The 27,636-nt window shown below is 40.5% G+C and overlaps 1 protein-coding gene across 4 annotated transcripts in view; it reads right to left on the reverse strand.

Annotated features, from left to right (window-relative positions):
• The window catches only part of FRMD4B (FERM domain containing 4B), a 330,390-nt gene that overhangs the window by 145,534 nt on the left and 157,220 nt on the right, over positions 1-27,636 (reverse strand). The window contains exon 1 of one of the 4 annotated variants that reach the window (XM_061197130.1): positions 3,613-3,697. The exons of the other annotated variants lie outside the window; for them this stretch is intronic. Within the exon in view, the coding sequence (XP_061053113.1) occupies positions 3,613-3,636 (24 nt within the window). The 5' untranslated portion in view covers positions 3,637-3,697. Of the gene's footprint in view, positions 1-3,612; positions 3,698-27,636 lie in introns of those variants that run through there. 4 annotated transcript variants of the gene reach the window in all.

Genomic DNA, 27,636 nt, shown 5'->3' on the forward strand with positions numbered 1-27,636 from the left:
CTGGATTTCTTCCTGGATAGCATCTCCATGTCTGATTTCAGTTTGCAGTTTGGGGAATTTCTCCATTTCCAACTTTGCCTTCTTCCCATTGCTCCTACTCACAGGCTGCCCCTGGCTCTACAGGGCATCTGAGTCATATAGGCCATGCCCTGAATCCCTTTTTGTGAAAAGGAAAATATCAGTGGAAAGGAAGAAGGAAGGGAGAGAAGAAGGAAAAGGGGAGGAAGAGAGGAAAGAAGAGAGGTAGCAGGTGGCTAGCAGAGAGGGAGAGCCAGCTGCAACTGATCTGTAAAGAACCCGTAGTGACTTCACATAATTAAAGTTAGAGCATTTCGAAACTGCAAAGGGGCCTCAGCACGAGACTAACTTCTTCACCCACAAATGTGGGTTCGGAGGCCTGGATAGGAAAAATCAGCTCTCCAAGGCCGTAGAGCTTATCAGTAAGGGGCAGACTTAGACCTGGAATCCAGTTCTCTCTCTCACACTGCTCCTCAGATAAAGATTTCCTATTGTGGAAGGTCAGCTTCTGGACTAACCTCATTCCTGACTGGAAAAACTGAATATAAATACCTCTAATAGAAAGGGTGGTGTACAGTAAAATCTTGAAAAAACAGGTACAAACTCTGCTGACTTGTTCATTCTAACTTGCAAGGATAGAAGAAAAGAAAACCAAAAGAGGAAATAAACCAAGACAAGAGGACAGAAGTGAACATGTACTTTACAGCCCTGCCTACAAAGGCTTCTTTTAAGGGAAAAAACACATCTAAAATAAACAGAGAATGTGCCCAATATCATCCTTTGCTTTCAGTGCTTTCATTGGAATGAAAAACTGTTTGCCTAACCTTGACAGATTATACTAACATATGTTAATGTATATTTTACCTGTACTCAGCTTTATCTTTCCAGTTTAGAAAAAGTCTTTCATGTAAAAATTTTCATAGTTTTCCAACATTAAGCAGGAAAAAGTCTTAACTGGAGCTTCATGGAATCCAGATCAGGGACAAACAAATGAGTCTCATACTTGAATTATGATGTTGGAACAGGCCTCTACAAAGAGCTAACTAAATATATTCAGGTTCTGACAATATTTTCAAAGCAAAGAGAAGGTGTTTTAGTACATTTTTACCAAGTACTACAGCTTGTTATGACTAGTGACAAGACTGCTGGTTCTTTTTCTCGGGGTCCTTCGTGTACCTGCCCACTGGTTTCTGCTAGCAGTTGGAAGCAGTCCATAATAAGAAGCAGAGCCTCCTTTGGGATGCAACTTCCACCTTTCTATTCCAAGACAGAACTGAGTGCATGAGAAGAAACTCATGCTGCATGAAATGCAGAGATGCTAGAAATTAGACAAAGCAATCAGCTGGTCCTAGAAACAGCATTGTGGTGGACACAGCACAGACTCAGGACCCAGGAGAGAGGGCTCTAGCCTGTGCCCTGCCCCTAATGGGATAGGAGAGCTTAGGAAAATTCCTCCACTACTCTGGATTTTCATCTACTCAGTAACAGCATAAGGGGACTAGGTGACTCCAAAGTGACTTACAAGGTTTTTTCCAGCTCAAATATTCCACAGCATGAATATATTTAACAATTCTACTCAGAACTTCCCTGGTGGCGCAGTGGTTAAGAATCCGCCTGCCAATGCAGGGGACACGGGTTCGAGCCCTGGTCCAGGAAGATCCCACATGCCACAGAGCAGCTAAGCCCGTGCGCCACAACTACTGAGCCTGTGCTCTAGAGCCCACGAGCCACAACTACTGAAGCCCATGCGCCTGGAGCCCGTGCTCCACAACAAAAGAAGCCACCGCCATGAGAAGCCCGCGCACCTCAACGAAGGGTAGCCCCTGCTTGCCGCAACTAGAGAAAGCCCGCACGCAGCCATGAAGACCCAACGCAGCCAAAAATAAAAGTTAATTAATTAATTAATTAAAAAAAATTCTACTCAACCAGTGGTATTTATCCACCACTCATCCCCCACCCTCCGCATAGTTATTGAACACTCTCTCCATGGTGGCGGGGGGTGGTATACTTGACCATAAGAACCTCCAGTCCAGTAGTTACCACTTTTCCATGTACTACAAATGAAGGACGAAAATAAATGATGCACTGGAACACAGAGAATGTGCCCTGGAGTGGAATTTGGTATGTCTGGGAATATCTTAGATCCTCTGCTAAGAGATGTACTTTTTGATTCCTGAAGGGGCTGCATTACAAAATGGTCTTACTTCTAGCGGGGTTCTATGGCCTGAGTCTAAGAATAGGATCATCTAACACGAGGCTCTGGGTGACCATAATGCCGCTCTGAGAATCCAGGTCAAAGGACTGCATTTTGGATACGATCATGTTCCTTTCTACTCCTTCAGATCATTAGATACCTTTAGACAGGACTGATTTAGAGACAATCGATTCATTTCTAAGGACATGCTATTGTGTTAGATTATGACAAGAGGGTCCGATCCCAGACCCTATTGTGATATGTTCGTTTCCCTGACGTTTCTCTTCTCTACCTAATCCTGCCCACTTCCTCCACAGACTTCCTCCTATACCCAAGAGCTTTGCAGCCTCCTGGATGAGACAATTTCCTTTGTTTTCTGAAGTCTACCCAGCTTTTCCTCCCCTCCTCCATCTCCAACATCTACCCATGAGGGGAAAAAAATGGACACACAGAATTGGACATTATGAGTTTAGCATAACCACATCACAAGGGAGAAAGAAAAAAAAAAAGCTTCCCTTTTAATTAGGTTGTAGGACTTCCTTCGACAAATCATAAAGGTTTTATGAATTAATTGATAGCCATCCCCAAAGATGGCATTTCTGAGGTCTCTACCTTGAGCCGTTGAATTCTGGTCACATAAAGTCCTCATAAACTAGACTGAGGGACGGAATTCAATTTTCCTGCTTCTGTCTCGAGGCAAGACAGGGACGTACATTAAAAGGTCCTTTTAGAAAAGTTACTAATGAGTTCCAGTCCCCCGCAGGATCTTTTCTGCCGAATGCTCACAAAAATAGAGAAGGCTCCAAACACACTGTGTTGACGAGATGATTAACAACTGCAAATCTCAAAGCATTTTCATGCTGCTTACTGACACCGTTCCTGCCCTTGCCCTGTCCTTTCCACATCCATAAAAGGGCTCAAGTCTTTAAAATTAAAAAAAAAAAAAGAAAAAAAAAGAAAAGAAAGAGAATGGTAGTGGGATGGGGTTGGGGGAAGAGGTGAGGTGGAATTATACACTGCAACAATAATTACTAAAGTTCTGAAATAAAAAACAAGAAATGAGCCTTTTAGGACTTTTAAGGGAACAGAGATAACATTTCAAACAATGACAGGAAAACCCTCCGAAAGATGAGCGTTAAGGACGATCTTCACTGTGGTATCAAACTGGAGCAGATCCAACTCTTCTGGGGAAGGAATAACTCTTTGAAAAGAGCAAAGACAAACATTTCTTGGAGTTTCCTTTTTTGCAAGTTGGGTTCTGAAATATTAGTACTTAAGTTCGTCCACCCCCGGTATAACATTAAAATCTGCCCTCAATTCACTAAGAAATGCCAGGAAGAGCTCAAGAAGCACCATTATACTGTCTTTAGTCAAAAGATTATAAGAGAAATTGTTCTTACCTCCGAACCATGGTCTCGGCTCATTTAAAGGGACCGGAGAGAACGGGCAGGACAAAGGACACATGTATTAAGCACTTGTGATGTGTGTGTGTGTGTGTGTGTGTGTGTGTTTTCTCCAAATACAAGCTGGTGGAAGTAGGGACCTAAAAACCCCGACGCCTTCCGCTGCCATATAATCACAAGGAAATGACCTTACCGTTTGTTGCTTTGATTAGAAACAAAAGGCTTTCAACATGAGTCAGGAGAGCAATGGGAGAAAAAAAAACCAACAACCCAAAATTTCTGCTATTTTTTTTTTTTTTGGCCACCTAAAGCTTTTCTTCATAACATGTTTAAAACACATGATGAAATGTTGTTTACTGATAATGCATAATCTGCATTGGATAATAATTCAGAGATGGGCTATGCCGTCTAAGAATCCAAACTTCAATTTTGGCTCTTCAATCTTTACACATTCTGAATTTAATGAATACAAACAGAAATAACATTTAACTCAACTGTGCTACCCACAGCCATTTTACACCAATAGCTTTTACACTGAGAAGGAAACTCAGAATTCCACGGGACAAACTTCATAAGATCAATCGGCATCAGTGATGCTAGCCACAAACAGAAAATCTTGGTAGGATGACTTTGGTCTCGAGAAAGGATTTATTTCATCATTTGCATTTAACTAAATCATTACTACTGAAATTGCTCAATGGATAGGGAATAATCAAAATCCATTATACTTCAAGGTGAAGCAGAGAGAAAAATATATAAAATCCAGTAAAAATAATAAAACCACTTGTTAATTTTTGAATGGCTAAGTAAGAGCCTGTGACATGGTACCATGTTTTTCCCAACTGAAAAAAGAATCTTCTGGATTTTTGTGCAAGTGTGTGGTATGGTTAAGAACATGTGTTCTACAGCCAGACAAACCTGGCATTTTGTAGCTGTATGTTCTTGGGAAAGTTACTTGACCTCTCTGAGAATCCATTTCCTCCTTAGTATATGGGGATAAAAATCCCTATCTTATTAGGGGTGTTGGAGGAATTAAACGAGTTTGTGCAATACAAAGCACAAAGAATGTGCCTGGCAGATAGACATATATCATATATTTAAATAAAAGGTGAGGTGCCCTCCCCCCTACCAAAACCCCTTATCCCTCAAAAATGAGAGAGTAGCTTTATCTTCAAGTCCTTTCAAAGACTCCAATTCCTTTGAGCTACAACATACTGTCGGGGGAAGACATAATACCTTGAAACAGCCTCATTCAATAACAAGTTTGTATGCTTATAAAGATCACTTGATGAAATCAGTAGAAAAGGTGACAAAGAAGTTAATACAGATTAGGTAATTATTATAGGCATGTGACTTCACAAGTGGAGGGGCTGAATGTCAGAGCAAACAAGTTACTTAAATATTACTTTATTTTTTATAATTTTTATTTATTTATTTGGTTGCACCAGGTCTTAGTTGCGGCACATGGGCTCCTTAGTTGCAGCAAGCGGGCTCCTTATTTGTGGCACTCGGGCTCCTTAGTTGTGGCACACAAGCTCTTAGTTGCAGCATGCATGTGAGATCTAGTTCCCCGACCAGGGATAAAACCTGGGCCCTCTGCATTGGGAATGCCGAGTCTTAACACCTGCGCCACCAGGGAAGTTCCAAACATTACTTTAAAAGGCCACGCAGTAGGTGGTTATGCTGGAAGACCATGCATATACACCTCTAGGATGAATGAAAAAGGGGGAAAAAAAGTCATGCAATAATACTCCCAGTGAAGTATCATATATGGAGATTGAAAAAGTGCTGTACTATTTACAAGAGCCAAACTAAATGTCCATGGACAGATGAATGGATAAAGATGTGGTACATATATAAAATGGAATATTACTCAGCCATAAAAAAGAATGAAATAATGCCATTTGCAGCTACATGGATGGATCTAGAGATTATTACACTGAGCAAAGTAAGTCAGAAAGAGAAAGACAAATATCATATGATATCACTTATATGTAGAATTTAAAATATGACACAAATGAACTTCTCTACGAAATAGAAACAGACTCACAGACATAGAGAACAGACTTGTGGTTGCCAAGGTGGGGGGGATTGGGAGGGATGGATTGGGAGTTTGGGATTAGCAGATGCAAACTATTATATACAGAATGGATAAACAACCCAAGGTCCTATTGTATAGCACAGGGAACTATATTCAATATCCTGTAATAAACCATAACAGAAAAGAATATGAAAAAGAATACGTATATTTACAACTGAATCACTTTGCTGTACACCAGAAACTAATACAACATTGTAAATCAACTATACTTCAATAAAAAAAAAAAAGAACAAGTTCTGTACGTCAAACAACTTAGGCAGAAGCAAAGATGCTGTGCTTGGGTAAGCTAGAAGGATGATTTAAAGAGGGACTTTTGTTTCAGGGCCAACACACAGGTGCATGTGGAGAGGCTGAAAATAATTACTTCATAAAGAGGGAAAGTGCAAGACAGCAATTACCCAAATTATTAATCCATAGGACAAATGATCTTAAATATTAGAAGTAAATACTGGACCATTTCATCTACATTGCTAACTTTTTATACATTCAGGTTGGCCTAAAACACCGGTTTTGAATCTTCTTAGTGGGAAGATGAGTGACTTTATATTTGAGGGAACCTTCTATTTGGGTATATATAGCAGGAAAAACTCAATAAATGGTCACTTTTCTCACCAGGTTGAATAGCCTACTGAGAAAACTAGTGGGACATTTCCAATTGTAAGGTAAGAACTTTTCACTGTCGAAGGACAATCAGAATTTTGATAAATAGTTTCAGAATAGAGGCAACAGAATGGGATAAAACTAGGAGATCAAGGCCAACATGAAGAACCACGTGAAGTGACTTGACAGACCAAATACAGGGTTGGGGCAAGGTCAGGGTATGGTCGTGGGAGCACACGGGAGGATTAAAACTAGATGATCAGAGTAAGTATCTGTTGTTTTTGCCCATCCAAAGTCTGTTTCACTTTTTCTAATCACAGATCCCTGCTTTTCTATGAGGGTACCATCCAAATCATTAGGGTGAGCTAACCTCAGGCCCCTATGTCAAGGGATAATTAACATGTGATTCAGGAATAACCAACAAAAATACCCAGCCCCAATAGTCCCTAGTTATAGGGATGAGGGAAGAAGTGTGTTTGTCTTTGTTCTGGAGTTAAAAAGCTGTTGGGATGAGAGCCTGGGGTACTAGAGTATTTCAGGCCAGACAGAAGTGCTGGAGACAGACAGACTCCAATGACTGTCTGAATCACTGTAATTTCTATTTCTACTTAAGCTAATTTAAATTTTTTAAAAATTGGTTTGCAAACAGGAAGGTCCTATCTAATACAGCAGTTCATGGGAGACAGGATAACTGGAATCAGATACCCTTCATCAAGCTGACCAATACTGTTTAACAAGTTGAATGATTATCGACACAGAATTGGGGAGCTGGGTGGGGTACAAAGACATGGGGAGGCCAAGGTACCAGGGATTCAGCCTTGGGTAAAAGGATAGTTCCTGCAGCACTGTAGCATGAGATAGGAGCTCTGTGGTCAGTGCATTAGTTAGGAAGAGGTCCTTTAGAACTGGCATAGAAAGGCCCACACAGGAATAGCAGAAAACCTCACTCTACATCCAACCTGAAACCACTGCTCTTCCAAATGGGTCTTGCTGGGCAGTCAGACACGGGGCAGGGCTTAACCTGGGATCCAAGAATGTAGACTCAGGGAGCCCTGTTACGGAGTCCCATTGAAAATGAAAAAACAAAAAACAAAAATAAACCCCAGAAATTAACACAACATTGTAAATCAACTATACTTCAATGAAATACATTTTTTTAAAAAAAGGAAAAAAAAAAGAAAATGAAATTATATCCCCGGAATAGGTCCAAATGAAAGATGGGCATATGTGAAATTATGCCTATAAAGTGCAAATTGTGACACAATTCGCTGATCACTAACTGGTGAGCTTGGATAAGTATATGGTGACTTTGTGGAGGCTTTCACCATCCTGGAAGTGGGACAAGGGGAATAGGTCCATCATTTTTGGGGAAAATATGTGAAAGTGTAGACCAGATTTTTAAAGAAATACAATCTTAGGAATCTTTACGAGAAGCTTTGCATTTATCACAAAACTATCACTTTCATCACAGAACACTTCATATACCAAATGAATGCCAGACACACCATAAAATCCCAACACAACGTATTGCAGTTTTCCAAAACTCTGATGGCTGACACAGCTCTGAACCACTTGTCATAAACTCAAAGGACAAACTTAAAGACCAGCTCATCTCCTCCTAAATTTAGTGAGGTTTGCGTTAAAGAAAAGAATATTTCTTTCATAACTCCTCATCCTTCTCTAATTCTACTTCTAGAACCAATTTGGTTCTTTCCAAATATTCATGGAGCACCACGGACGTGCAGAAGCCCTGCAAGGGAAATCAAAGGTGAAAACACTACGGTCCTGACCCTCGAGGGATTTACAGCCCAGACTCGGTGTTTCTCAAGGTGAGCAGAGCAATCATCTTTTCACCTCACAGTCAACCCTGCAGTTGAGGAATCATGCATCCCTTTTACACACATGCTGGTTCCTGTTTTCAATCTTTTATCGATCTGGATGCCAGCGTTCCTTGGGTCCCTGATGCTTTTTCTTAGATCTGCATTCATTCCAGTAACTATTTTGGGGGTGCCTAATAATAATGGCTGTAAGACCGGCAGAGTCCCACAGGATCCCACGCTCAGAAGGGCACCAACCTTGTTTAATGCTCTGCTGTCTTGTAATTCTTAATACATTTTGAACAAGGGGTCCCACATTTTCAGTCTGCACTGGGTCCTACCAATTATGTAGCTGGTTCTGCTGGGTACTAGGCTAGGTGGTGGGGAAACAGTGATGAAAAGGAGAGACTCCAGAGGGGGGCAAGAAATAAAAATTAAATTAATTAATAAATAAGGTCATTCCAGGTGAGGGTTAAGACCTGTGAAGAAACTAAAGCAGGAGGATGTGATGAAGAGGGATGGAGGGGCTGGAGATTAAGAAGGAGCCAGCCAGGGGAGTTCCCTGGTGGTCTAGTGGTTAGGATTTAGCGCTTTCACTGCCGTGGCCCGGGTTCAATCCCTGGTCATGGCCAAAAAAAAAAAAAAAAAAAAGAGCCAGCCATGTGGATATCTGGGGGCCGAGTTCAGGACCACTTCCACCTTGTTTGTGGCTATAACACGTGGCACATGGAAATCTCTCAACTCATATTCTGAATGAATAGAACTTCTGTTCAAAAAGGAAGAACACCAAATGCAGAAAACAAATTCATAATTTACTAGAATTGGGACAGCACTGCTGACCGGTAAGGAACATTTGAAGTTTATTTAAGGTCTCCTTCAGGATCACATGTTTTAGCAGTTGGAGGGGGCACACCATGTCCAGGAAAAACAACTCTGATGGAAAAGTCCGTTATTCACATTCCCCTTCAGGCAGAAAATGAGGGAAGTTTCTTGTTCTAGGCGGATTCTCTTGCTTTCCTAACCCAAAACAGAAAAACAGAGGTGAAAAAGTTAAGGAGAAAAGTAGGCATTGTACGGGGCTCCTTTCTGTTTCACAAGATGAGTGCCATGAGTTTTGACTTGGTTTTTACATAAGGCACGTGCAGTTTTTCAGGCGATGGACACTGTAAAATCTAATCTCACCCCTGTGTTTGGAAATATGAACAGAAAAAGGCTTTGGAAGTTCAGAAGTCATCAAAAATGCTCCAACATTCATTGTAAAGTACATATATTCATTGTTTTATCTTCTGTTTTAAATGTCACATGCAATAAACTAATACTCAACAGCCCACATTTATCGAGTGCTGACTGGTACCAGGTACTACGCCCCGTGCTTTACACAGATTCTTCTTTTATCCTGACAGCAACCCTATGAAGTGGGTACTTGTTCATCTCTATTTTACAGATGAGAGACAGAGGCTCAAAAGACCTGGTAACAGAAGTCCCCCCAACTGGGTGCAGAAGAACAGGATTCGAACCCGGGGCTTTCAGTCTTAAACTGCCTTCTCATTCGGCTTTTGCAGACAATGAGAAATGCATCCAGGGGTTAACAACATGCTGTTAGATTTCCTTCCTGTATTTCTGCAGAATCTGGTTTTTTTTTTTTTTTTTCCGTTTGGTTTGGTTTTCCCCCTTTTCTCTCCCTTTGTGTTCCTTTGAAATCGAAACAGAACTTTTTATGGTGGAAAATTTCAAGCCCTTAGAAGAAGTGACAGACGGGTATAATGAACTTCCGTGTATCCATCACCCAATTTCAACAGTTATAACACATGGCTAATCTTGTTTCATTAATATTCTCATCCACTTTCTGTCCTTCTGTACGTATTACTTTGGAGAAAACTAAGACTTCAAGTAATTTCATCTGTAAATATTTCAATATAACAGCTAAGGACTTTTTTAAAAGACAACCCCAATTACCTAAAACAATATTCATTAATATCATCAGATATGCAGTTAGTGTTCAAATTTCCAATTGTCTTATGTGTTTTTTTCAAATTTGTTTGAATCAAGATCCAAAAATGTCTACATTTTGCAATTTGTTATTTCTCTTAGGTCTCTGTTAATCTGTAAGTTCCCCTTCCATTCATCTTCTCCCTCTCTTTTTCTCTCTTCTCTCTCTTTTTCTCTCTCTCATTGCAATTTATTTGTTGAAGAAACAGGGCTGTTTATCCTGCCATTTCTCCTGCTATCTGAGTTCTGCTGATTACATCTCTCTGGTGTCATTTAATATGGTCCTTTGTCCACCATATTTCCTGTAGGTTGATTGAATCTGAAGGCTTGATCAGATTCCAGTTAGATCTTTTTGGGCAAGATTGTCTCATTGGTCACCAATCTGTGTTTTCTCATTAGGGCTGTCTCTTTTTGTGATGTTAGTTCAATAGCTAGATCATTTAATTGACTAAGGGTTGCAATATGATGACTTTCCAATTCTATCACCCTTTACTTTGAGCCAGAATACTTCTGTAGTGTGAAATTTCCTCTCATCTACTAATGGGTTACCTAGTGGTACAATTCATAAAGAAAAGGCAACAAATGCTTGATTCTTCACCTTTATTTACCAGTTTTCAAAATAGTGAGTTGGCACTTCCAATGGTGGCCAAATTGGTTTTTAAAGTATTTATAAACTCATGAATTTAAATATATTATATGTGTTTCAATCTATTAAAATTGTTGTCCTTAGTGATGTTCAAATTGTCCCATACTGGCCAATGGGAGATTCTTCAAGTCAACTCCTATGCCCTTTTGACATGACTCTCACAGTTTTTGATATCTTTCTTGCTACATGGGATGAAAAGATGCTCATCTTGTACGTTTATTGATACTTTCCAAAACCTACACAGCTATTGCTATTGCTACACAGTCTCCTACTGCTTTTTGCTTCATTTAAAAAATAGTTATAAATAGTAAAATATACATCCTTTAAGTATTACAATTTGACGAATTTTGACAAATGTGTACACCTATATTATCCACACCCCTACCAAGATAAAGAATATTTCCAGAATACTCTGCCAATTGCCTCTGCCAATGTTTCCCCATCCCCCATAAGCAATCACTGTTCAGATTTCTATTACCATAGGTTAGTTTTTCCTGTTCTAGAACGTCATATGAATTGAATTATAGACTATGAATTCTTTGATGAATGTTCTTTCACTGAGCAAAATGTTTCTGAAATTCACTCAGGGTGTTGGATATATTTGCAGTTAATTCATTTTTTATTGCTGAGTAGGTATTCCATTGCATGAATATACTACAGGTTATTTATCTACTCTCCTGTTAATGGAAATCTGAGCTATTTCCAGTTTGCAGGTATTATAAAGAAATATGCTATGAACATTCGTTTACAAGGTTTGTGTGTGTGTATCTGTGTGTTTGTATGTGAGTATGTATGTATGTATATAAGTTTTCATTTCTCTTGAATAAATACATAGGAGTGGAGCTAATAGATCATGGGGTGGAAGCATGTTTAATTTTTTAAGAAACTGCCAGTTTCCCAAAAGACTACACAATTTTACACTCCCATCAGTAATGTATGAGAGGTCTTTGCCAACACTTGGTATTATAGAGCTTCTTAATTTAGCCACTTTAGTGACTGTGTAGTGGTAGAAGCACCCGTGTTTAAGTGACTTTTTTTTTACACGTGTATAGGTTTGGATGATAATTGCAAATTAATAATAGCAAACACTTACATAGTACTTAATATACACCAGATGCTGTTCCTATACTTTATAAAGATATATCCAATAATACCTTTGAGGTAGGGACTATTATTATCTTTATTTTACAGATGATGAGAAAAATGAAGCACAGAGAGGTTAAGTAACTTACAGGAAGTCACACAGCTAGGAAGCAGCAGATGCAGGATCTGAAACTAGACAGTTTGGCTCCAGGGCTCAGGGCTTCTGACTCGTAAGCTCTTCTGCCTCTTGCAGTTGTTAATTAAAATCTTTTTCCTTTCTCTAATGTTTCACTGAGATGCTGGCAAATATTTCTGGTCAATACTACTATATTAATAAAGAAATGCTGTACTTTTTAATGTAAAGCACTTTTTTAAAAAAAGAGTTTCCTTCTACTTTTATCCAACTTACTCTGAACTTAGACATTTTCCTTTTACCAGTACATCTCCAGTTCTTGTTCCATTCTTTCCACAAAAGTTTCTTATTTTGAGCACATTTTTTGTTGGACAACTCTTCTCTTAAGTCGTGATCTTCAAGTCCTGACCAGATCTTATATCAGAGTGCTTTTTGCAGTAAGTAACAAACAAAAAGTAAAAATAACTTTAATGATATGAATCGATTATCTCACTATCTAAAGGAAGGGTAGTTCCAAGGTTGGTGAGGTCCACAGATTAGTACTGCCATCAAAGGTCCAGGTTCCTTCTATTTTTCCACTCAGCATGCTCTCCTGAAACTAACATTCCCTCATGGTTACAATATAGCTGCCACTCTTCCAGGCATCACATCCCTACTCCAAAAGAAGGATCATCTCTTTCTTCTATGTCTCTTTTTAAGAGTAAAGAGAGTTTTTCAAGAAATGCATCAGGGCTTCCCTGGTGGCACAGTGGTTAAGAATCCACCTGTCAATGCAGGTGACACGGGTTCAAGCCCTGGTCCAGGAAGATCCCACATGCCGCAGAGCAACTAAGCCCCTGTGCCACAACTACTGAAGCCCACGCACCTAGAGCCCGTGCTCCACAACAAGAGAAGCCACCGCAATGAGAAACCCGTGCACAGCAATGAAGAGTAGCTCCCGCTCACTGCAACTAGAGAAAGCCCGCGTGCAGCAACGAAGACCCAATGCAGCCAAAAATAAATTAAAAAAAAAAAGAAATGTATCAGCAAATTGCACCCCCTTGGACAGAGCTAGGTCATATGTTTACCCTAAACCAATCATTGGCAAGAGGAATAAGGCCACATGATTAACTTTGACCACAGCTTCACAACCAATGTGTGGATATAACAGGCAATAGAGTATCCTGAACTATTGGTCCTCTCAGCCCTCAAGGCAGCCTAAGATCCTGCAAATGGTCACCTCAAGCTCTGAGCGGCCTCATATACATTTACCCTGTGTACCATACAGGTATTAGCATCTCGTGTGTACGCTACAACATGAAAAATGTTGGGAAGCACTGGCTTAGAGACCTACCAGGATATTCCTAAGTCACATGGGAGGTGATATTGATCCCTGAGCCAAATAAGGCCTCTCAGGATGGAAGAAGGAAAAAAATGGCTCCTGGAAGCAGGCTTAGAAAATGAACAGGAAACAAGAGAACCCACCCATAAGGGAGCAGACACAGCTGACACCATGTCATACAACGACTATCTTGTCTGTGTCCCGCCCCCACTGCTGCTTTGATGGTTCTTACTTGCAAACGTTCCCTCCTCTAGCTCAAAACTCGGAGTGCAGGAGCACAGAGGTATCACAAGCCTGGTTGAGACCTCAAGCCTGCCCCCTAGATGAACAGGGGCAGACAGGAAGATCTGGCTCCCTTGGTGGCCATGGTAGGAAGCCTGCACGGGGACCTGCCTTTTTGCCATCTGCCTGGTGGGCACCGCCAGAAGGGAGTCGGGGAGCTAACAGAACGCCAGTGGTGAGTGCTGGCCAGCTAACACATGACAAAAGCCCTCTTTGGGGGGTTTCCTGTAGCAATTCCAATTTAACTCTGAGTTAGGCTGGCCCTGGTGAAAGTCTATACACAAACAAATCTGCAGGTCAACCCATCCTCCCCTCAAGGTGCAATCTCTCAAATAACCATGACATTAACAGGACTTGCAGTTTCAATCAATTCCCAAGTAATCAGTTCTGGTGCCTCCCAAAATAAGACAAATGACAGTTTCATAGTCGCTTGTGGCTATGAAATCTCATTGAAACAATTCAACTCTGGCTAAATTATACCTAACTTAATAAATATGGATTTAGAGGGCCAAATAAGCTTGAAGTCCTTGGGCATTCAAAAGAGAAAAGGTGAAAAAGAGAAAATAAACGGCGCATCGTTCTGTTCTCCTGCCCTAAGATTTATCCCTTGTTTAAAAAAATAATAAAGCCTTGGTGATCACTTTCAAGCTTATTTAATGAGGTTGAGAATGTTTACAGATGAGATAAAACAAGACCTTTTGAAATCTACTAAATAGTACTTGGGGACACCATAGTTTGAAACCAAAGAGTATAACGAATGCAAAAAGAAATAACTATTCCGAGCTATTTGTAAATCTTAAGACTTTACTACATGGCAGAGAGACTATACGAAAATCTATCTTTATGATACTTGGATTTCAACCAGCAATGCTCTACATAAACTTACTTTAACTATACAAGGAAATTCCATATCACTGTGAGAGGACAAACATTTTCTAAGAGACTAAAATTTGCTCTAAAGCATGCAAACTAATTTATACTGTGATGAAATGCAAAATATGCTTTCCCTGATGCTCTCAGGCAAGTACAATTCCAGTGTTCCAAGCATCAGGGCCCTTAAGAAGGTTATGAAAAGCAGACAGCTCCACTAATTAAGGAGATAAAATGAAAACAGATATAAAATATAAATTTTTTGCTAGCACCATGGTATAAATCAAAAGTTGTTGGCCACGCTATGGAAAAGAAGGATTCTTGTTCACTCAATGGCATCAGAAACTGGTACAACTTTTTGGAAATCCAAATTCCTTCCAAATGAGGTACGTATCTAACAGAAATTCTCCCACAAACGTTTTGCATATAAGGATGTTCATGGTAACATTTGTCTTAGTAAAATTTTGGAAACAACCTAAATGTCTATTAATAGGGGATTACCGAAATTAATTGAGATACATTCATACCATTGAATACACAGCAGTTATGAAAAACAGAGATAGAACACCATCTAAGATGTGTAAGTAAATACATTTCAAACTAACATGTATAGAATGATCTCACCTCTGTAAAAATTTATATTAATGTAATATGTAAGTCACTATATGTTTAGAAAGTATTCGGTGAATATATACCATTGATAAAAGACTCACTTTTAAGCCATGCATTTCTGTAACAATTAAATTTATGGACTTATGTTATTTTAATGATAAAAAACTCTATGGTTCTCCAAGGAACACAAATATTGCTTTTTATTTAATAGTGATCACATCAATAATAACTAATGGTCATTATTAAATAGACACACTAGATAAACACGTGGAGAGACACTGCTACATGCCGGGTGCTGTGACACAAGGTTACATTGGACAGATCCCTGTTCTCCAGAAATACTCTACACAGCAGCCTGGATCAAATGTTTTTGTTTTAAATAAATTTATTTATTTATTTATTTTTGGCTGCGTTGGGTCTTCGTTGCCGCACGCTGGCTTTCTCTTGTTGCGGCGAGTGAGGGCTACTCTTCATTGCAGTGCGTGGGCTTCTTATTGTGGTGGCTTCTCTTGTTGCGGAGCACGGGCTCTAGGCATGCGGGCTTCACTAGTTGTGGCACGCAAGCTCAGTAGTTGTGGTGCACGGGCTTAGCTGCTCTGCGGCATGTGGGAACTTCCTGGACCAGGGCTTGAACCTGTGTCCCCGGCATTGGCAGGCAGATTCTTAACCACTGCGCCACCAGGGAAGCCCCAGATCAAATGTTTTGAATAGGAAGTTTTACAAAATTATAAAAGTTACATATATCCTTGCCATATACGATTTAAATTCAGAATTATTAAAGTGAAAGAAGTAGAAACCTTTCTCTTCGTCCACTTACATATCCCAGGGGTAAACATTATTAATGGCTTGGTATATGTATTTCCAACCCTGTTCTCCCATGTACAGGAACATATACACACACTTCTTGCATTTATTTGTGTCTTTTTGTCTCTATAGACATATACACACATACACACACACACATCCTGTATATTGTTCTGTCTTTTGTGTTTATTTTTACCCCAAAATAGGTCAATGACAATTTTGGGCGGGTTGTGATGTATAGGTCTACTTCACTTTTCCTACTGATGTCATAGAATCCCATGCTTCGGAGGGAATATCATTTTTTTTTTTTAATTTTTATTTTATTTATTTATGGCTGTGTTGGGTCTTAGTTTCTGTGCGAGGGCTTTCTCTAGTTGTGGCAAGCGGGGGCCACTCTTCATCGCGGTGCGCGGGCCTCTCACTATCGCAGCCTCTCTTCTTGCGGAGCACAGGCTCCAGACGCGCAGGCTCAGCAATTGTGGCTCACGGGCCCAGTTGCTCCGCGGCATGTGGGATCCTCCCAGACCAGGGCTCGAACCCGTGTGTCCTGCATTGGCAGGCAAATTCCCAACCACTGCGCCACCAGGGAAGCCCCGGAGGGACTATCATTTAATTAATCATTCTCTTATTCATGTCTTCACTGGCTTGCTATTTCAAATTATGCTGCTGTGAAAATCCTTACACATATACCATCATGTCCTTAAGATGACTTCCTGAAATGGAAATGTTTGGTCAAAGAGGGCACATATCTTACATTTTGATTGGATACAACTAAACTGTCCTACGGAAAGGCTGTAACAATTTACCAGGTTATAATTTAATTCTTCTGCTTCAAAATGTCCATCTCTTCTCTTATCCTTATTTTAGATAACTTCCTGTAGATGAGAGAGGAAGTGAGCTTCCCATTTCTAAGATTTTTCCTTTTCTTTTTTGGCCTATTTTAGTAACCAGGGCCTTTTCCTTAAACTACAGTGTGTTGAGTTCTTGTCATGTCCCAGACCCCATTCTGAGCAGTCACAGGGCATCGTTTCACTTAAACCTGGCAGCAGTATGATGAAATATTATGTTCCCATTTCACAGCTGAGAAAATGAGGCTCAAAGGAATGAGGCATCATGCTCTGGGTCATACAACCAGTGAGGGATGAGGCACAGGATTAGAGCTCATGTCCATCTGACTCCAACATCCTTAGCTCCCAAAGATTATGTGCAAATCACTCAAAAGGAAATAGATAAAGCTGTTCATCTCATTACACGTTCTATTAAAACAGACCGATGGCATTAATATTTGTAAATAATGAATGAAGCTGCTTGGGCTGAGGAAGGCAGCTGTTTCCCAGGCTGCTCCCTCCATCTTTTTCCTCACAGGTCCCTCAATTCCTCAACCAGCCGCCTCGTCCTCCTTTTTGGACGTAGTTGCTGGGGAAGGGGAGGGGGCAAGAGCTCCATTTTGAGAAATTTGCTCTACTGCTGTCTACTTAACACCCAGTACCCCTCCAGTGTGACAGCCCATGCCATGGCCCCATTTCACAGACCAGTGAGCTGAGCCGAGCCAGGAGGTGACCAGGAGCTTCTACACATGACCAGTTCTCTGGTTTTCTATTTTCTTCTTTTTTAAACTAAGGGTAACAGATGAAGTTGTTGACCAAGCTTTCATTTGCTGAACTTCATCAAAATTGATAGCAATTTCCTGAAGAATACAATCTACTACAGAACCTAACATATTATTGGTACTGGCTAATTACTTCAGGGTCATAATATAACTTTAGAAGTGATGTTGAAGATTGGGGAAAAAAAGCGATGTTTGGTAAATATGTTGGCTAATGGTTTTATTTTCTGGAAAAACTTCAGATACAGTGATATACATATATACACATACATATATATACACACATGCCACATATATGTATGTGTATTTATACATTCTCATGTATACATATATAAGCACACACATATATATGTCTATATGTAATTTATTTATACATTTAAATGTGACCTATTTAGCTCAGAGAAAATACACCAAAAAAAGAGGGAGAAAAAAAGAAAAGGATATAATTAAATTTGATGTACTTAAAACACACAATATACAGCATAAAGGTGTGGCAAACTTTTGCTATATTTGTAACCTAATGTAATGTTTGAGCCTGAAAAAAAAAATTAAACTGATGCAACTTGGTGGTGAATAAACGGCACTGTTCAGACTCTGGCACTGATATCTCAAAAAAAATTTTTTTTGAAACTCAGAGTTGGCTTCTGAAGTTTATTAAAGGAAAAACACATTCACTAAAAAAATCTCATTTCCAGAAAGAATTTGAGAGCAAAAATCTTACGAGCTCGGCTGGAACTATATCTGGCATCAATACCTAGAAAGATTAATATATAAAAATCTTAAGGAAGGAAAAAACCGCAAAATCTAAATACTATGAGCAGATGCTTAGGATTCTTCATATTCTGAACCAAACTGTTTCAAACTTAAACATTAATTTCATTGAAAAACTGGTATGGGACTATTTATTGAAAGTAAATGTACTTTGTCTTCAGGAAATATTTGAAAAATGCCTCGTATTCCTTTTTGTTCTAGAAGATTATGATTCTGTCATCATTTGAGGTTGATAATTAGACACAATAACCAGCTCTTGTAACTCAAAGGGTCAAACTCTCTTTATATTGTCTGTGCTTGCAGAATTTTAAAAAGCCTGGACACAGCCAAAGACTTAGGGAAAGCAAGCTTTTAATTAAACACTAATGAAGACCAGAAAGAAAGAAAAAATTTTCCCCCAAGAGTCCAGGCAAAGCCAAAGGGTCCTTCCATCCTTAGCTCCAGGGGATGGGAATGACCTGAGACAGGGTCAGAATGAAAATCGACGTCCACAGAGTGCCACGAAGAGAAAGCCAGAGGTCTGAAACGTCTGTCAGCATCAGTCAGGCCAAAGAGGGCACCTTCCAGAGCTTAACCACAGGGCTGGGCACAGGAAACAGTGATCACTTGACAGTAAGAGCTAACAAGAACTACAAAAACTGCCAACTTCCCCACCCTGGGCTGGGCATGGGCAGGGACCTGCAGCTGGCTGTACACAGAAGCTGGGGTCCCTGACTGAGCCCGTTTTACAGGAACTGGAGGAAATAATCTGTTCTGCTCTCTGCAATGCTACTTCCTTAATGAAATGGCTGTCAGAGAACACAGACCAATGTATTCTCAATCAACTTACACTGGCTTGTGGCTATTTTCCCTAATGAAAAAGAATAAACACATACACACAAATACATTTCAACACACATGGCTTTGTCCTGGATGTTTCCAAAACTTCATAGACTGTAAACATTCTCTTTGGACAGAGTCTCCTTCCTGCTGCTTCCTCCTCCTCCAAATTCTTCGTGTCTTCCTACAGCATATGTGGCCACCACTCCAGCCCAGGTCTCCCATCGTCCCTCAGCTGGTCACGAGAAACAGCCTAACTGCTCTTACCCCTTCCTCACCACTCCCTTCACAGTGGCTACAGCGAGCATCTTAAAATGTAAAGCAGATCCCTTTGTTCATTTGGTCAAGAACTATTTCCGAAGGAGTATTAGGTTCCGGCACTGAGGATACCACAGTGAACAAAGCAAAGTTTCTGCATGCCTTCAGCTAACCTTCTGGTCGGGGAAACACAATAAGCACATAAGCAAATAAATTCCTAACGTCAGGTGGTGATGGGGTTACAGAGAAAAATAAAGCAGGATAAGAGAGCAGTCAGGGGTGGCCTCTCTGTTTGGATGGTATCTGAAGAAAGACCTGCAGGGAGTGAGGGGGGGAAGCACGCCACAGGAACCTCTGGGTGACAAAGTTATAGGCAGAGAAAACGCCAAGGGCAAAGGCTCTGAGGTTGGAATGTGCTTGGCGGGGTTGAAGGAACAGCAAAGAGGTCAGCGTTGCTGGAGGAGACTTAGAGAGAAAAAGAATGTTGGAAGTTGAGACCAGAGGTTGAGGCAGCTCACAGACACAAGAACAGATTGGTGGTTGCCAGGGCGGGGTTGCGGGGTGGGTGAAATGGGTGAAGGGGATCAAAAGGTACAAACTTCCTGTTATAAAATAAATAAGTCACGGGGATGTAATTTACCACATGGCAACTATAGTTAATAATACTGTATTGTATATTTGAAAGTTGCTAAGAGAGTAGATCTTAAAAGCTCTCATCACAAGAAAAGAATATTTGTAACTACGTGAGGTTATGGATGTTAACTAGACGTGTTGTGATCATCTCACAATATATACAAATATCGAATCATTATGCTGTACATTTGAAACCAATATAATGTTACATGTCAATTGCACCACAGTAAACAAATAAATAAATACAGTGAATATAATACTAATACTATTAATAATAGAAAGACCAGAAGTTGAGCATGTTTGCTGCGGGTAGGTGGTGGAGGAACCCAGAGAAGGGGATGCCAATTACACAGGGTCTTGTAGGTTCGGTGAGACTGGCTTTTTCTGAGTTGGGAAGTCATTAGAGGGTTCTGAACAGGACAATGACATGATCTGACTTACTTTTAACAAAATCACTCTGGAGGCTGGGTTGGGAATAGACTATAGAGGGAAAATGGCACTAGTTATTCAGTCTCAATGAGTTTATTAATACCTGCTCTGGCTACAGGTTTTGGTAGAGGCAGAGATTAGAGACTGGGAAAGTCCTAGCAAGGACTCCATGAAGGCAAATGTAGAAAAGGAAGAGGCTGAATGGTTCGCAAACTAAGCCCATTCCATGCAACGGCTGAGGGAATGGAATTTGGATTTACACAGATCTGAGCTCCCCATCTTTGCCCTCGGCTAAGTGACTTGACAGCGCTAAACAATTTCCACATCTGCCAAATGGGTTTCATAGTACCTATTTCATGTCGTTGTTAGGAGAACTAAATGAAATGGTAAATATGAAATGCTTAGGGAATAGGGAATTCAGTGGTTAGGATGCAGCGCTTTCACTGCTAACGGGCCAGGTTCAATCCCTGGTCGGGGAACTAAGATCCCGCAAGCCGGGCAGCACGGCCGAAAAAAATGCTTAGCACTATGTTTGACAACATAGAAAATGTTCATTAAGTAGAAATGACACTTCTTAACTGCTGACTGTGAGCCAGGCACCCTAGTGAGACCTTTATTACATGATCCTGTGTTGTTCTCTCAACAACCCTGAGAGGCAGGCACTATTACCATCCCCATCACATATGCGAGAAAAGGAGGCACGAAGAGATCATGTAACTTGCCCACGTCACACAGCTAGTAAATGTGGGTGTTTGGGCTTAATTCCTGGTCACAGTTTGCACTTATCACAACTAGCATGACAACTTTAGGCTTAGGATCAACTTTGTGAAGGGATCCAAAGGTTTACCTTTTCTCAACCCATGTTATTTCTAACTTTTACACCAAACTTAAAATGTAGATCTTATTTTATCTTTCGTATAAGAAACAAGCTCAGAGCAATTAAGTAGCGTGGCTTAAGGTCACACAGCTGGTAAGTGATGAAGCCTTGATTTGTAACCCAGGTCCAACTGACTAAAGCCCATTCTATTTCCCTATTTTGTCAAGGCTCTTTTCTCTCTTAGCTAATAAGCATCTAACCAAAGTTTAATGAGACTGACTAATTCCTATAAAAATATTTGCTGGCCACATTACCCAAGGGTAGCATGATGCCTATAATAACAGGGTCTCCTTAGCAGTTGCAAATTTAAGAGTCATATCAGAAGAGAGCTTATACAGATGAGAAAGACAGCAGTCAGTGGGGACCCAGGGCCTTTATGCATGAGAATCTAGGGCTCTTACGGAGTGGGGCTCAGGGTAGAGAGGGAGAAAGTTTAATGGCTTCCTGTTGGAGAGACAGAAATAAAACAACTAAACAGTTGTGAGAATCTTTGCTTTCATAGAATAAACCAAAAAGACAACAGCATTAGGATGCCAGAGTCTCCTGATAAAATGCTGTGCCATGAAACCATGTGAGTACAATGTCTCTGTGCAGTGGTCAGTGGGCCCCTTTGCTGCTTGCTACATTAGACTATAGTTCTTAATCCAGAGGGGAGGGGAGGAAGGAGGAGCCAAGGCTTCTGCAGATTTTAGAAGCTCCAAAGGTTATGCATATGCATAAGTGGGAGAGCACTGCACATATGAAGATAATTATTCATGAGGGATTCATCCATCCATCCAACCATCAATCCACCCATTAATCTGTCCATCCAACCATCTGCCCATCTGTCCATCCATCCACCCCTTTGTCCATCCACCCATCCATCCAAGCATCCATCCAAGCATCCATCCATCCATCCACACATATATCTAACACTGTTTTCAATGCTTTTAAATATTAATGCACTTGATTTTTATAACAATCCCAGAAGCATAACTCTTTAAGGGAGTTCCATAATTAACTGTGTTTTATAGCAGAAAAAAGTTAATGAGAAAAATCTCAGAGAACTCACATGGCTAACAAAAGGTGAGTTAGGATTTGAATTCAGGAAGTTTATAGACTTCATTTTTAAGCACTCAGCTATGTTTTCACCCAATGTTGATTGAGCAAATAAGTGAATAAATGAGATACTATCTTTATGTATCTCTTTAATAAATAAAGCAGCAAGTCAGTGGCAAGAGGCTAAGCACTGGAGTCAGCTAGAGCTCTGTTCAAATTCCAGCATCATGTTTTATTAGCTAATAAGTATATAAAACCAATAAAGTGGGATTTATGATATCATTTTGAAGAGTTATTATAAGGACAGAGATAAGGCACAACATCTAATAAAGCTAAAAACCTAGCAAGTCTCCCTTTTAGTATATACCCTAGAGCAGGGGCCCTCAACCCCCGGGACTGCTACGAGTCTGTGGCCTGTTAGGAACTGGGCCGCACAGCAGGAGGTGAGCAGCAGGTGAGTGACTGAAGCTTCATCTGTATTTACAGCCGCTCCCCATCGCTTGCGTTACCACCTGAGCTCTGCCTCCTGTCAGATCAGCGGCAGCATTAGATTCTCATAGGAGCGCGAACCCTACTGTGAACTGCGCATGCCAGGGATCTAGGTTGCATGCTCCTTATGCGAATCTAATGCCTGATGATCTGAGGTGGAGCTGAGGCGGTGATGCTAGCACAGGGGAGCGGCTGCAAATACAGATTATCATTAACAGAGAGGTCTGACTGTACAGGGACCGTAATAAATCAATTGCTTGCAGACTCATATCAAAACCCTATCAGTGAGTGGCAAGTGAAAACAAGCTCAGGGCTCCCACTGACTCTGCATTATGATGAGTTGTATAATTATTTCATTACATATTACAATGTAATAATAATAGAAATAAAGTGCACAATAAATGTAATGCACTTGAATCATCCTGAAACCATCCCCCCCACCCCGGTTCGTGCAAAAATTGTCTTCTGTGAAACCGGTCCGTGGTGCCAAAAAGGTTGGGGACCGCTGCCCTAGAGAAGCTCTTGCTCACAAGCACAAAGAGACAAATACAAAAATTTCAGTGTAGTATTTTGCGACACTGAAAATTTGTAAGCAACCTAAATGCCCATCAGCAAGAGACTGGTATGTTTAATGCAATGGAATATAAGGGTTAAAATGAATTTAGAGATAAATCCCAAAAGCCTATTGAGAGAAAAATAAGGTAGCAGAATGACACATCCTTAAATAAATTTTACAGACACAAAAATAATATATATTGTTTATAGATACAAACACATGTGGCAAAATGATGAAAATATGCCTGGGAATGAAAAACACGAATTTCAGAATAGGACTACTTTTAGGGAGAAAGGAGAGGTATAAAGGTGGTTTCAACTGATTCTGTAAAATTTTATTATATTACAAAAAAAGTATCTGAAGAAAACACGGCAAAATGTTGAGATGCCTTAAAACTGAGTGGTGGGTGCATGGGTTTTTACCTATACTATCCTTTATATTTTTGTATGTTGAAATCTTCCCCAAATGATATCTTTCTTAAAAAAAGATAATACATGTAACGTGCCAAGCACAAGGCACAGCACATAGCAGTTACTTAATAATTAGCAGCTATTAGTCAAGTCAAGACACTAAGACTATATAAAAGCCCTAGTTAAGGAGAAAATAGTTATTTAAGCAATGAGCTTTGCCCAAACACAAAATTCAAGAAACTAAAAACGATCAGGACATTAGGGGAAAAAGGTACTATTTAATTTACCATATTTACCAGCCTGTTTCATGGGAAAGTTTATTTCAAGGATGCCAGAATTTATATCTTTTCTGTATGTACATATACACACATATGTATGTAATTACTTATGGATGTTAATTTCAATTTTTTTATCCCATTTGATCATTCACACTTTTCCATAACAACCAAATTGGACATCACAAATATAACATTCAGAATAAACGTAAGTAGGGGATGAACAGGAAGTTATTTCATGCTGCAGCTCCACCAAGAAAAGATAGAAGGAGAAAAACAAACACCAACTTGACAAGGCAGGAGAGTCTATTCTTAACTTGGTGTTTTTCAAGCTGTACAACAAAGGTTCAAAAATGCTTTTTTGAGATCCTGAGACTGATCTTGTTGATCTTAAATCATACAATCTTTTAGAAATTTATTTATGCCAAGTGATGGACTCAAACGTTAAGATAGTTTTCTTTCTCATTTTGGGGTATCTGAGCATCCCAATTTCCTGCCATAAAATCCTAGTCTTTGGTTACCTGAAAATGTAGAAGATGAATTTCCTCAGTGATAAGTGGACTCATATGTCATTTACCAACCAAGTCTTTGCTTCTTTCTGTATGTGTTGCTACCATTAACTGACTCTATGGTTGCCCAATTCCTTCAACAGAATGTAGGATCCAGCTGGGAGACCACCCTGATTGTCAGGCCATGTTTTAAAGCTAGATCCTATAAAGAAGATGTGGCACATATATACAATGGAATATTACTCAGCCATAAAAAGAAATAAAATGGAGGTATTTGTAATGAGGTGGATGGAGTTAGAGTCTGTCATACAGAGTGAAGTAAGTCAGAAAGAGAAAAACAAATACAGTATGCTAACACATATATATGGAATCTAAGGGAAAAAAAAAAAAAAGGCCATGAAGAACCTAGTGGCAAGACGGGAATAAAGACACAGACCTACTAGAGAATGGACTTGAGGATATGGGGAGGGGGAAGGGTGAGATGTGACAGGGTGAGAGAGTGTCATGGACATATATACACTACCAGATGTACAATAGATAGCTAGTGGGAAGCAGCCGCATAGCACAGGGAGATCAGCTCGGTGCTTTGTGACCACCTAGAGGGGTGGGATGGGGAGGGTGGGAGGGAGGGAGATGCAAGAGGGAAGAGATATGGGAACATATGTATATGTATAACTGATTCACTTTGTTATAAAGCAGAAACTAACACACCATTGTAAAGCAATTATACTTCAATAAAGATGTAAAAAAAAAAAAAAAAAAAAAGCTAGATCCTACATCCTTCACATCAATGCAGTCCTTACTCTACTTCCTGCCCGCTGGCCCTGCTGCAGTCCAGGCTTTGATGTGAATACCTGTTGGGCAGACATTTGTAGAAGATGCTGTGTGACGAGCTGCCCAGACTTATTCCATCAGCTGCCTGGAGTTTTTTGAGCTCTTAGCCCCTCTGGGAACTGCTATTCCTTAAAGAGAGCTGCCTACTTCAAGGTCACACCGCTTATACAAGGGCAGCCCATCTCTCATGACGGCTTGATGAAGGTTGGGGGGGAAATCCAGCCCTCTTGTTCCAACTGGGGACAACTCTCAGTTTCGGGGCTACCTGTGAGGTCAGCTGAGGTCTTTGTTGAGCCTAAACTGTAACCCGATTTCTCCCTCTGCTCAGGCCTACCTCTTTCTAGTCCCTTCTACGGTGCTGACCCTCAGAGCACCCTCCAGTAAACTTCCTGCTTGTTAATCTCTGTTTCAGAGTCTGCTTCCTAAGGAACCAAATCTGCACCAGCATTCATGCTGTTCCATGGAAGGACTGCTTTTCCTGGCTCCCGTGGTTGAGTGAGTGACGTGACCAGCTCTGACCAATGTCTTGAGACAAGTGACATGAGCTACTTAGAGGCCAAGCATTGCATTGCCAGTGCAAAGCCCTGAAAAGCGCTTCACTCTCTATCATGGCAACTGGCAATGTTCCGGAACATTCTGTGAGCCTGAGTGACAGTGATGAGCAGAGCTTCCAGCCAACCTGTGAATGGACAGGTAGTGTAAACTAAAAATAAACCTTTATTTCTTGAACCCGTTAGGATCCTGGGGCTGTTTGCTGCCGCAGTAAAACCTATCCTATCCTGAGTAATACACCGACATCACTGCAGGCCTCCTAACTTCCTCCCCTTTCCTGCCTCCACTATGCCACCCTCTTCCAAATCTATCAGCCTCACCACTACCAGGGACAGTTCTAACCTAACCTGTCCCCCAACCCCAAAGTTCTGAAGAAAAACATCAAATCCTAATCTTAAAACAAAAGATCATTCAAGTTGAACGTTACTGTCAATCAAAATCTGCCTGTCTATGACTTTGACTCTATCTCTTTCTTTCCTCATCAGCCTTAAAAAACTCTTTATAACCCCCACCCCCAGAGCCTTGTTTCCTCATGCCTGAAATGCCCGTCTGCCTTTCTTAGTCTATCTAACTCTTACTTGTCCTTCCGACTTCAGCCTGAGAATCACCTCCTGTAGGAAGCTTCCTTGGTTCCCGTGCCCTCCCCTTTTGCTTCACTCCTGTCTGATGGAAACTCCCTCCACTGTGCACCTAGAGGACCCAGGTAAAGCCCTTGCACAGAGGTTCATTTTCTTAACTGTCTCCCCTACTTGACAACAGATTCCTTGAGGGCAGGAAATAATCTATTTGACTTTGTGTTGCTAACACCTTGGCACAGCAACTGGGACATGGTAAGCACCTGATAATTATTTTATGTATGAATAAACGGACAAATGAATGAATCGATCTATAACTCCAATCATGTTCTACAACGCAGGACCTGGTAAAGGCAAACTGAACACGGATCCGGAATATTTGTTTATTAATTTCCTAGTGACTGGGTTTTTTAAGAGAAAATTCTTCCATATTCCTTCAAGTTCTGTTTTTCCATGACTGAATTCTAAACTTTCTTCTTCTAGCATTCTCTGCCCAATGTATTGTTTTTGTCTAGTCTGGAGATTGGCAGACCTTCTCCGTAAAGAGCCTGATAGTAAATATTTTCGGCTGTGTGGCCAATACAGTCTTTGTATCAACTATTCAACTCTAAGTAGTTGAGTGACAACTACTCAATTCTACCATTATAGTTTGAAAGCAGCCATGGACAATGTGTAAATGAATGAGCAGGGCTGCGTGCCAATAAAACTTTATTTACAAAACCAGGAGGCAGGCCAGTTTTCTCCTGTGCATTGTATTGGGTTGGCCGAAAAACCCAAACAAACTTTTTGGCCAACCCAATTACTTGTCAGCCCCCCTTCTAGTCTGTATAATTCAGGAGGCTGTGGAGAGTAGAGGGCAGGGGCAAGCAAAGGATATATGGTTTGAAATGTACACAGGTCACTGAAGGCTCAATGAAGGATTGCCATTTGGAGGACTTGGTCTTTCATAACCAATGCAGTGGGATGAAAAGTTCAGGTGTTACCAATTTATGAATCATCAGAGTCTTGGAATATAAAGAGATTATCTCTGTAGCGACCCTACTGCTAGCTCCTGTGACCTCCTAGATTTTTTGTATGGGCCTTAAAAAAATTGTGGGTTTACTGTGTGGAACACAAGCTCAGATACCCAAGG

The sequence above is a fragment of the Eubalaena glacialis genome, chromosome 7 (genome assembly GCF_028564815.1).
Source record: "Eubalaena glacialis isolate mEubGla1 chromosome 7, mEubGla1.1.hap2.+ XY, whole genome shotgun sequence".
Classification (NCBI taxonomy): domain Eukaryota; kingdom Metazoa; phylum Chordata; class Mammalia; order Artiodactyla; family Balaenidae; genus Eubalaena; species Eubalaena glacialis.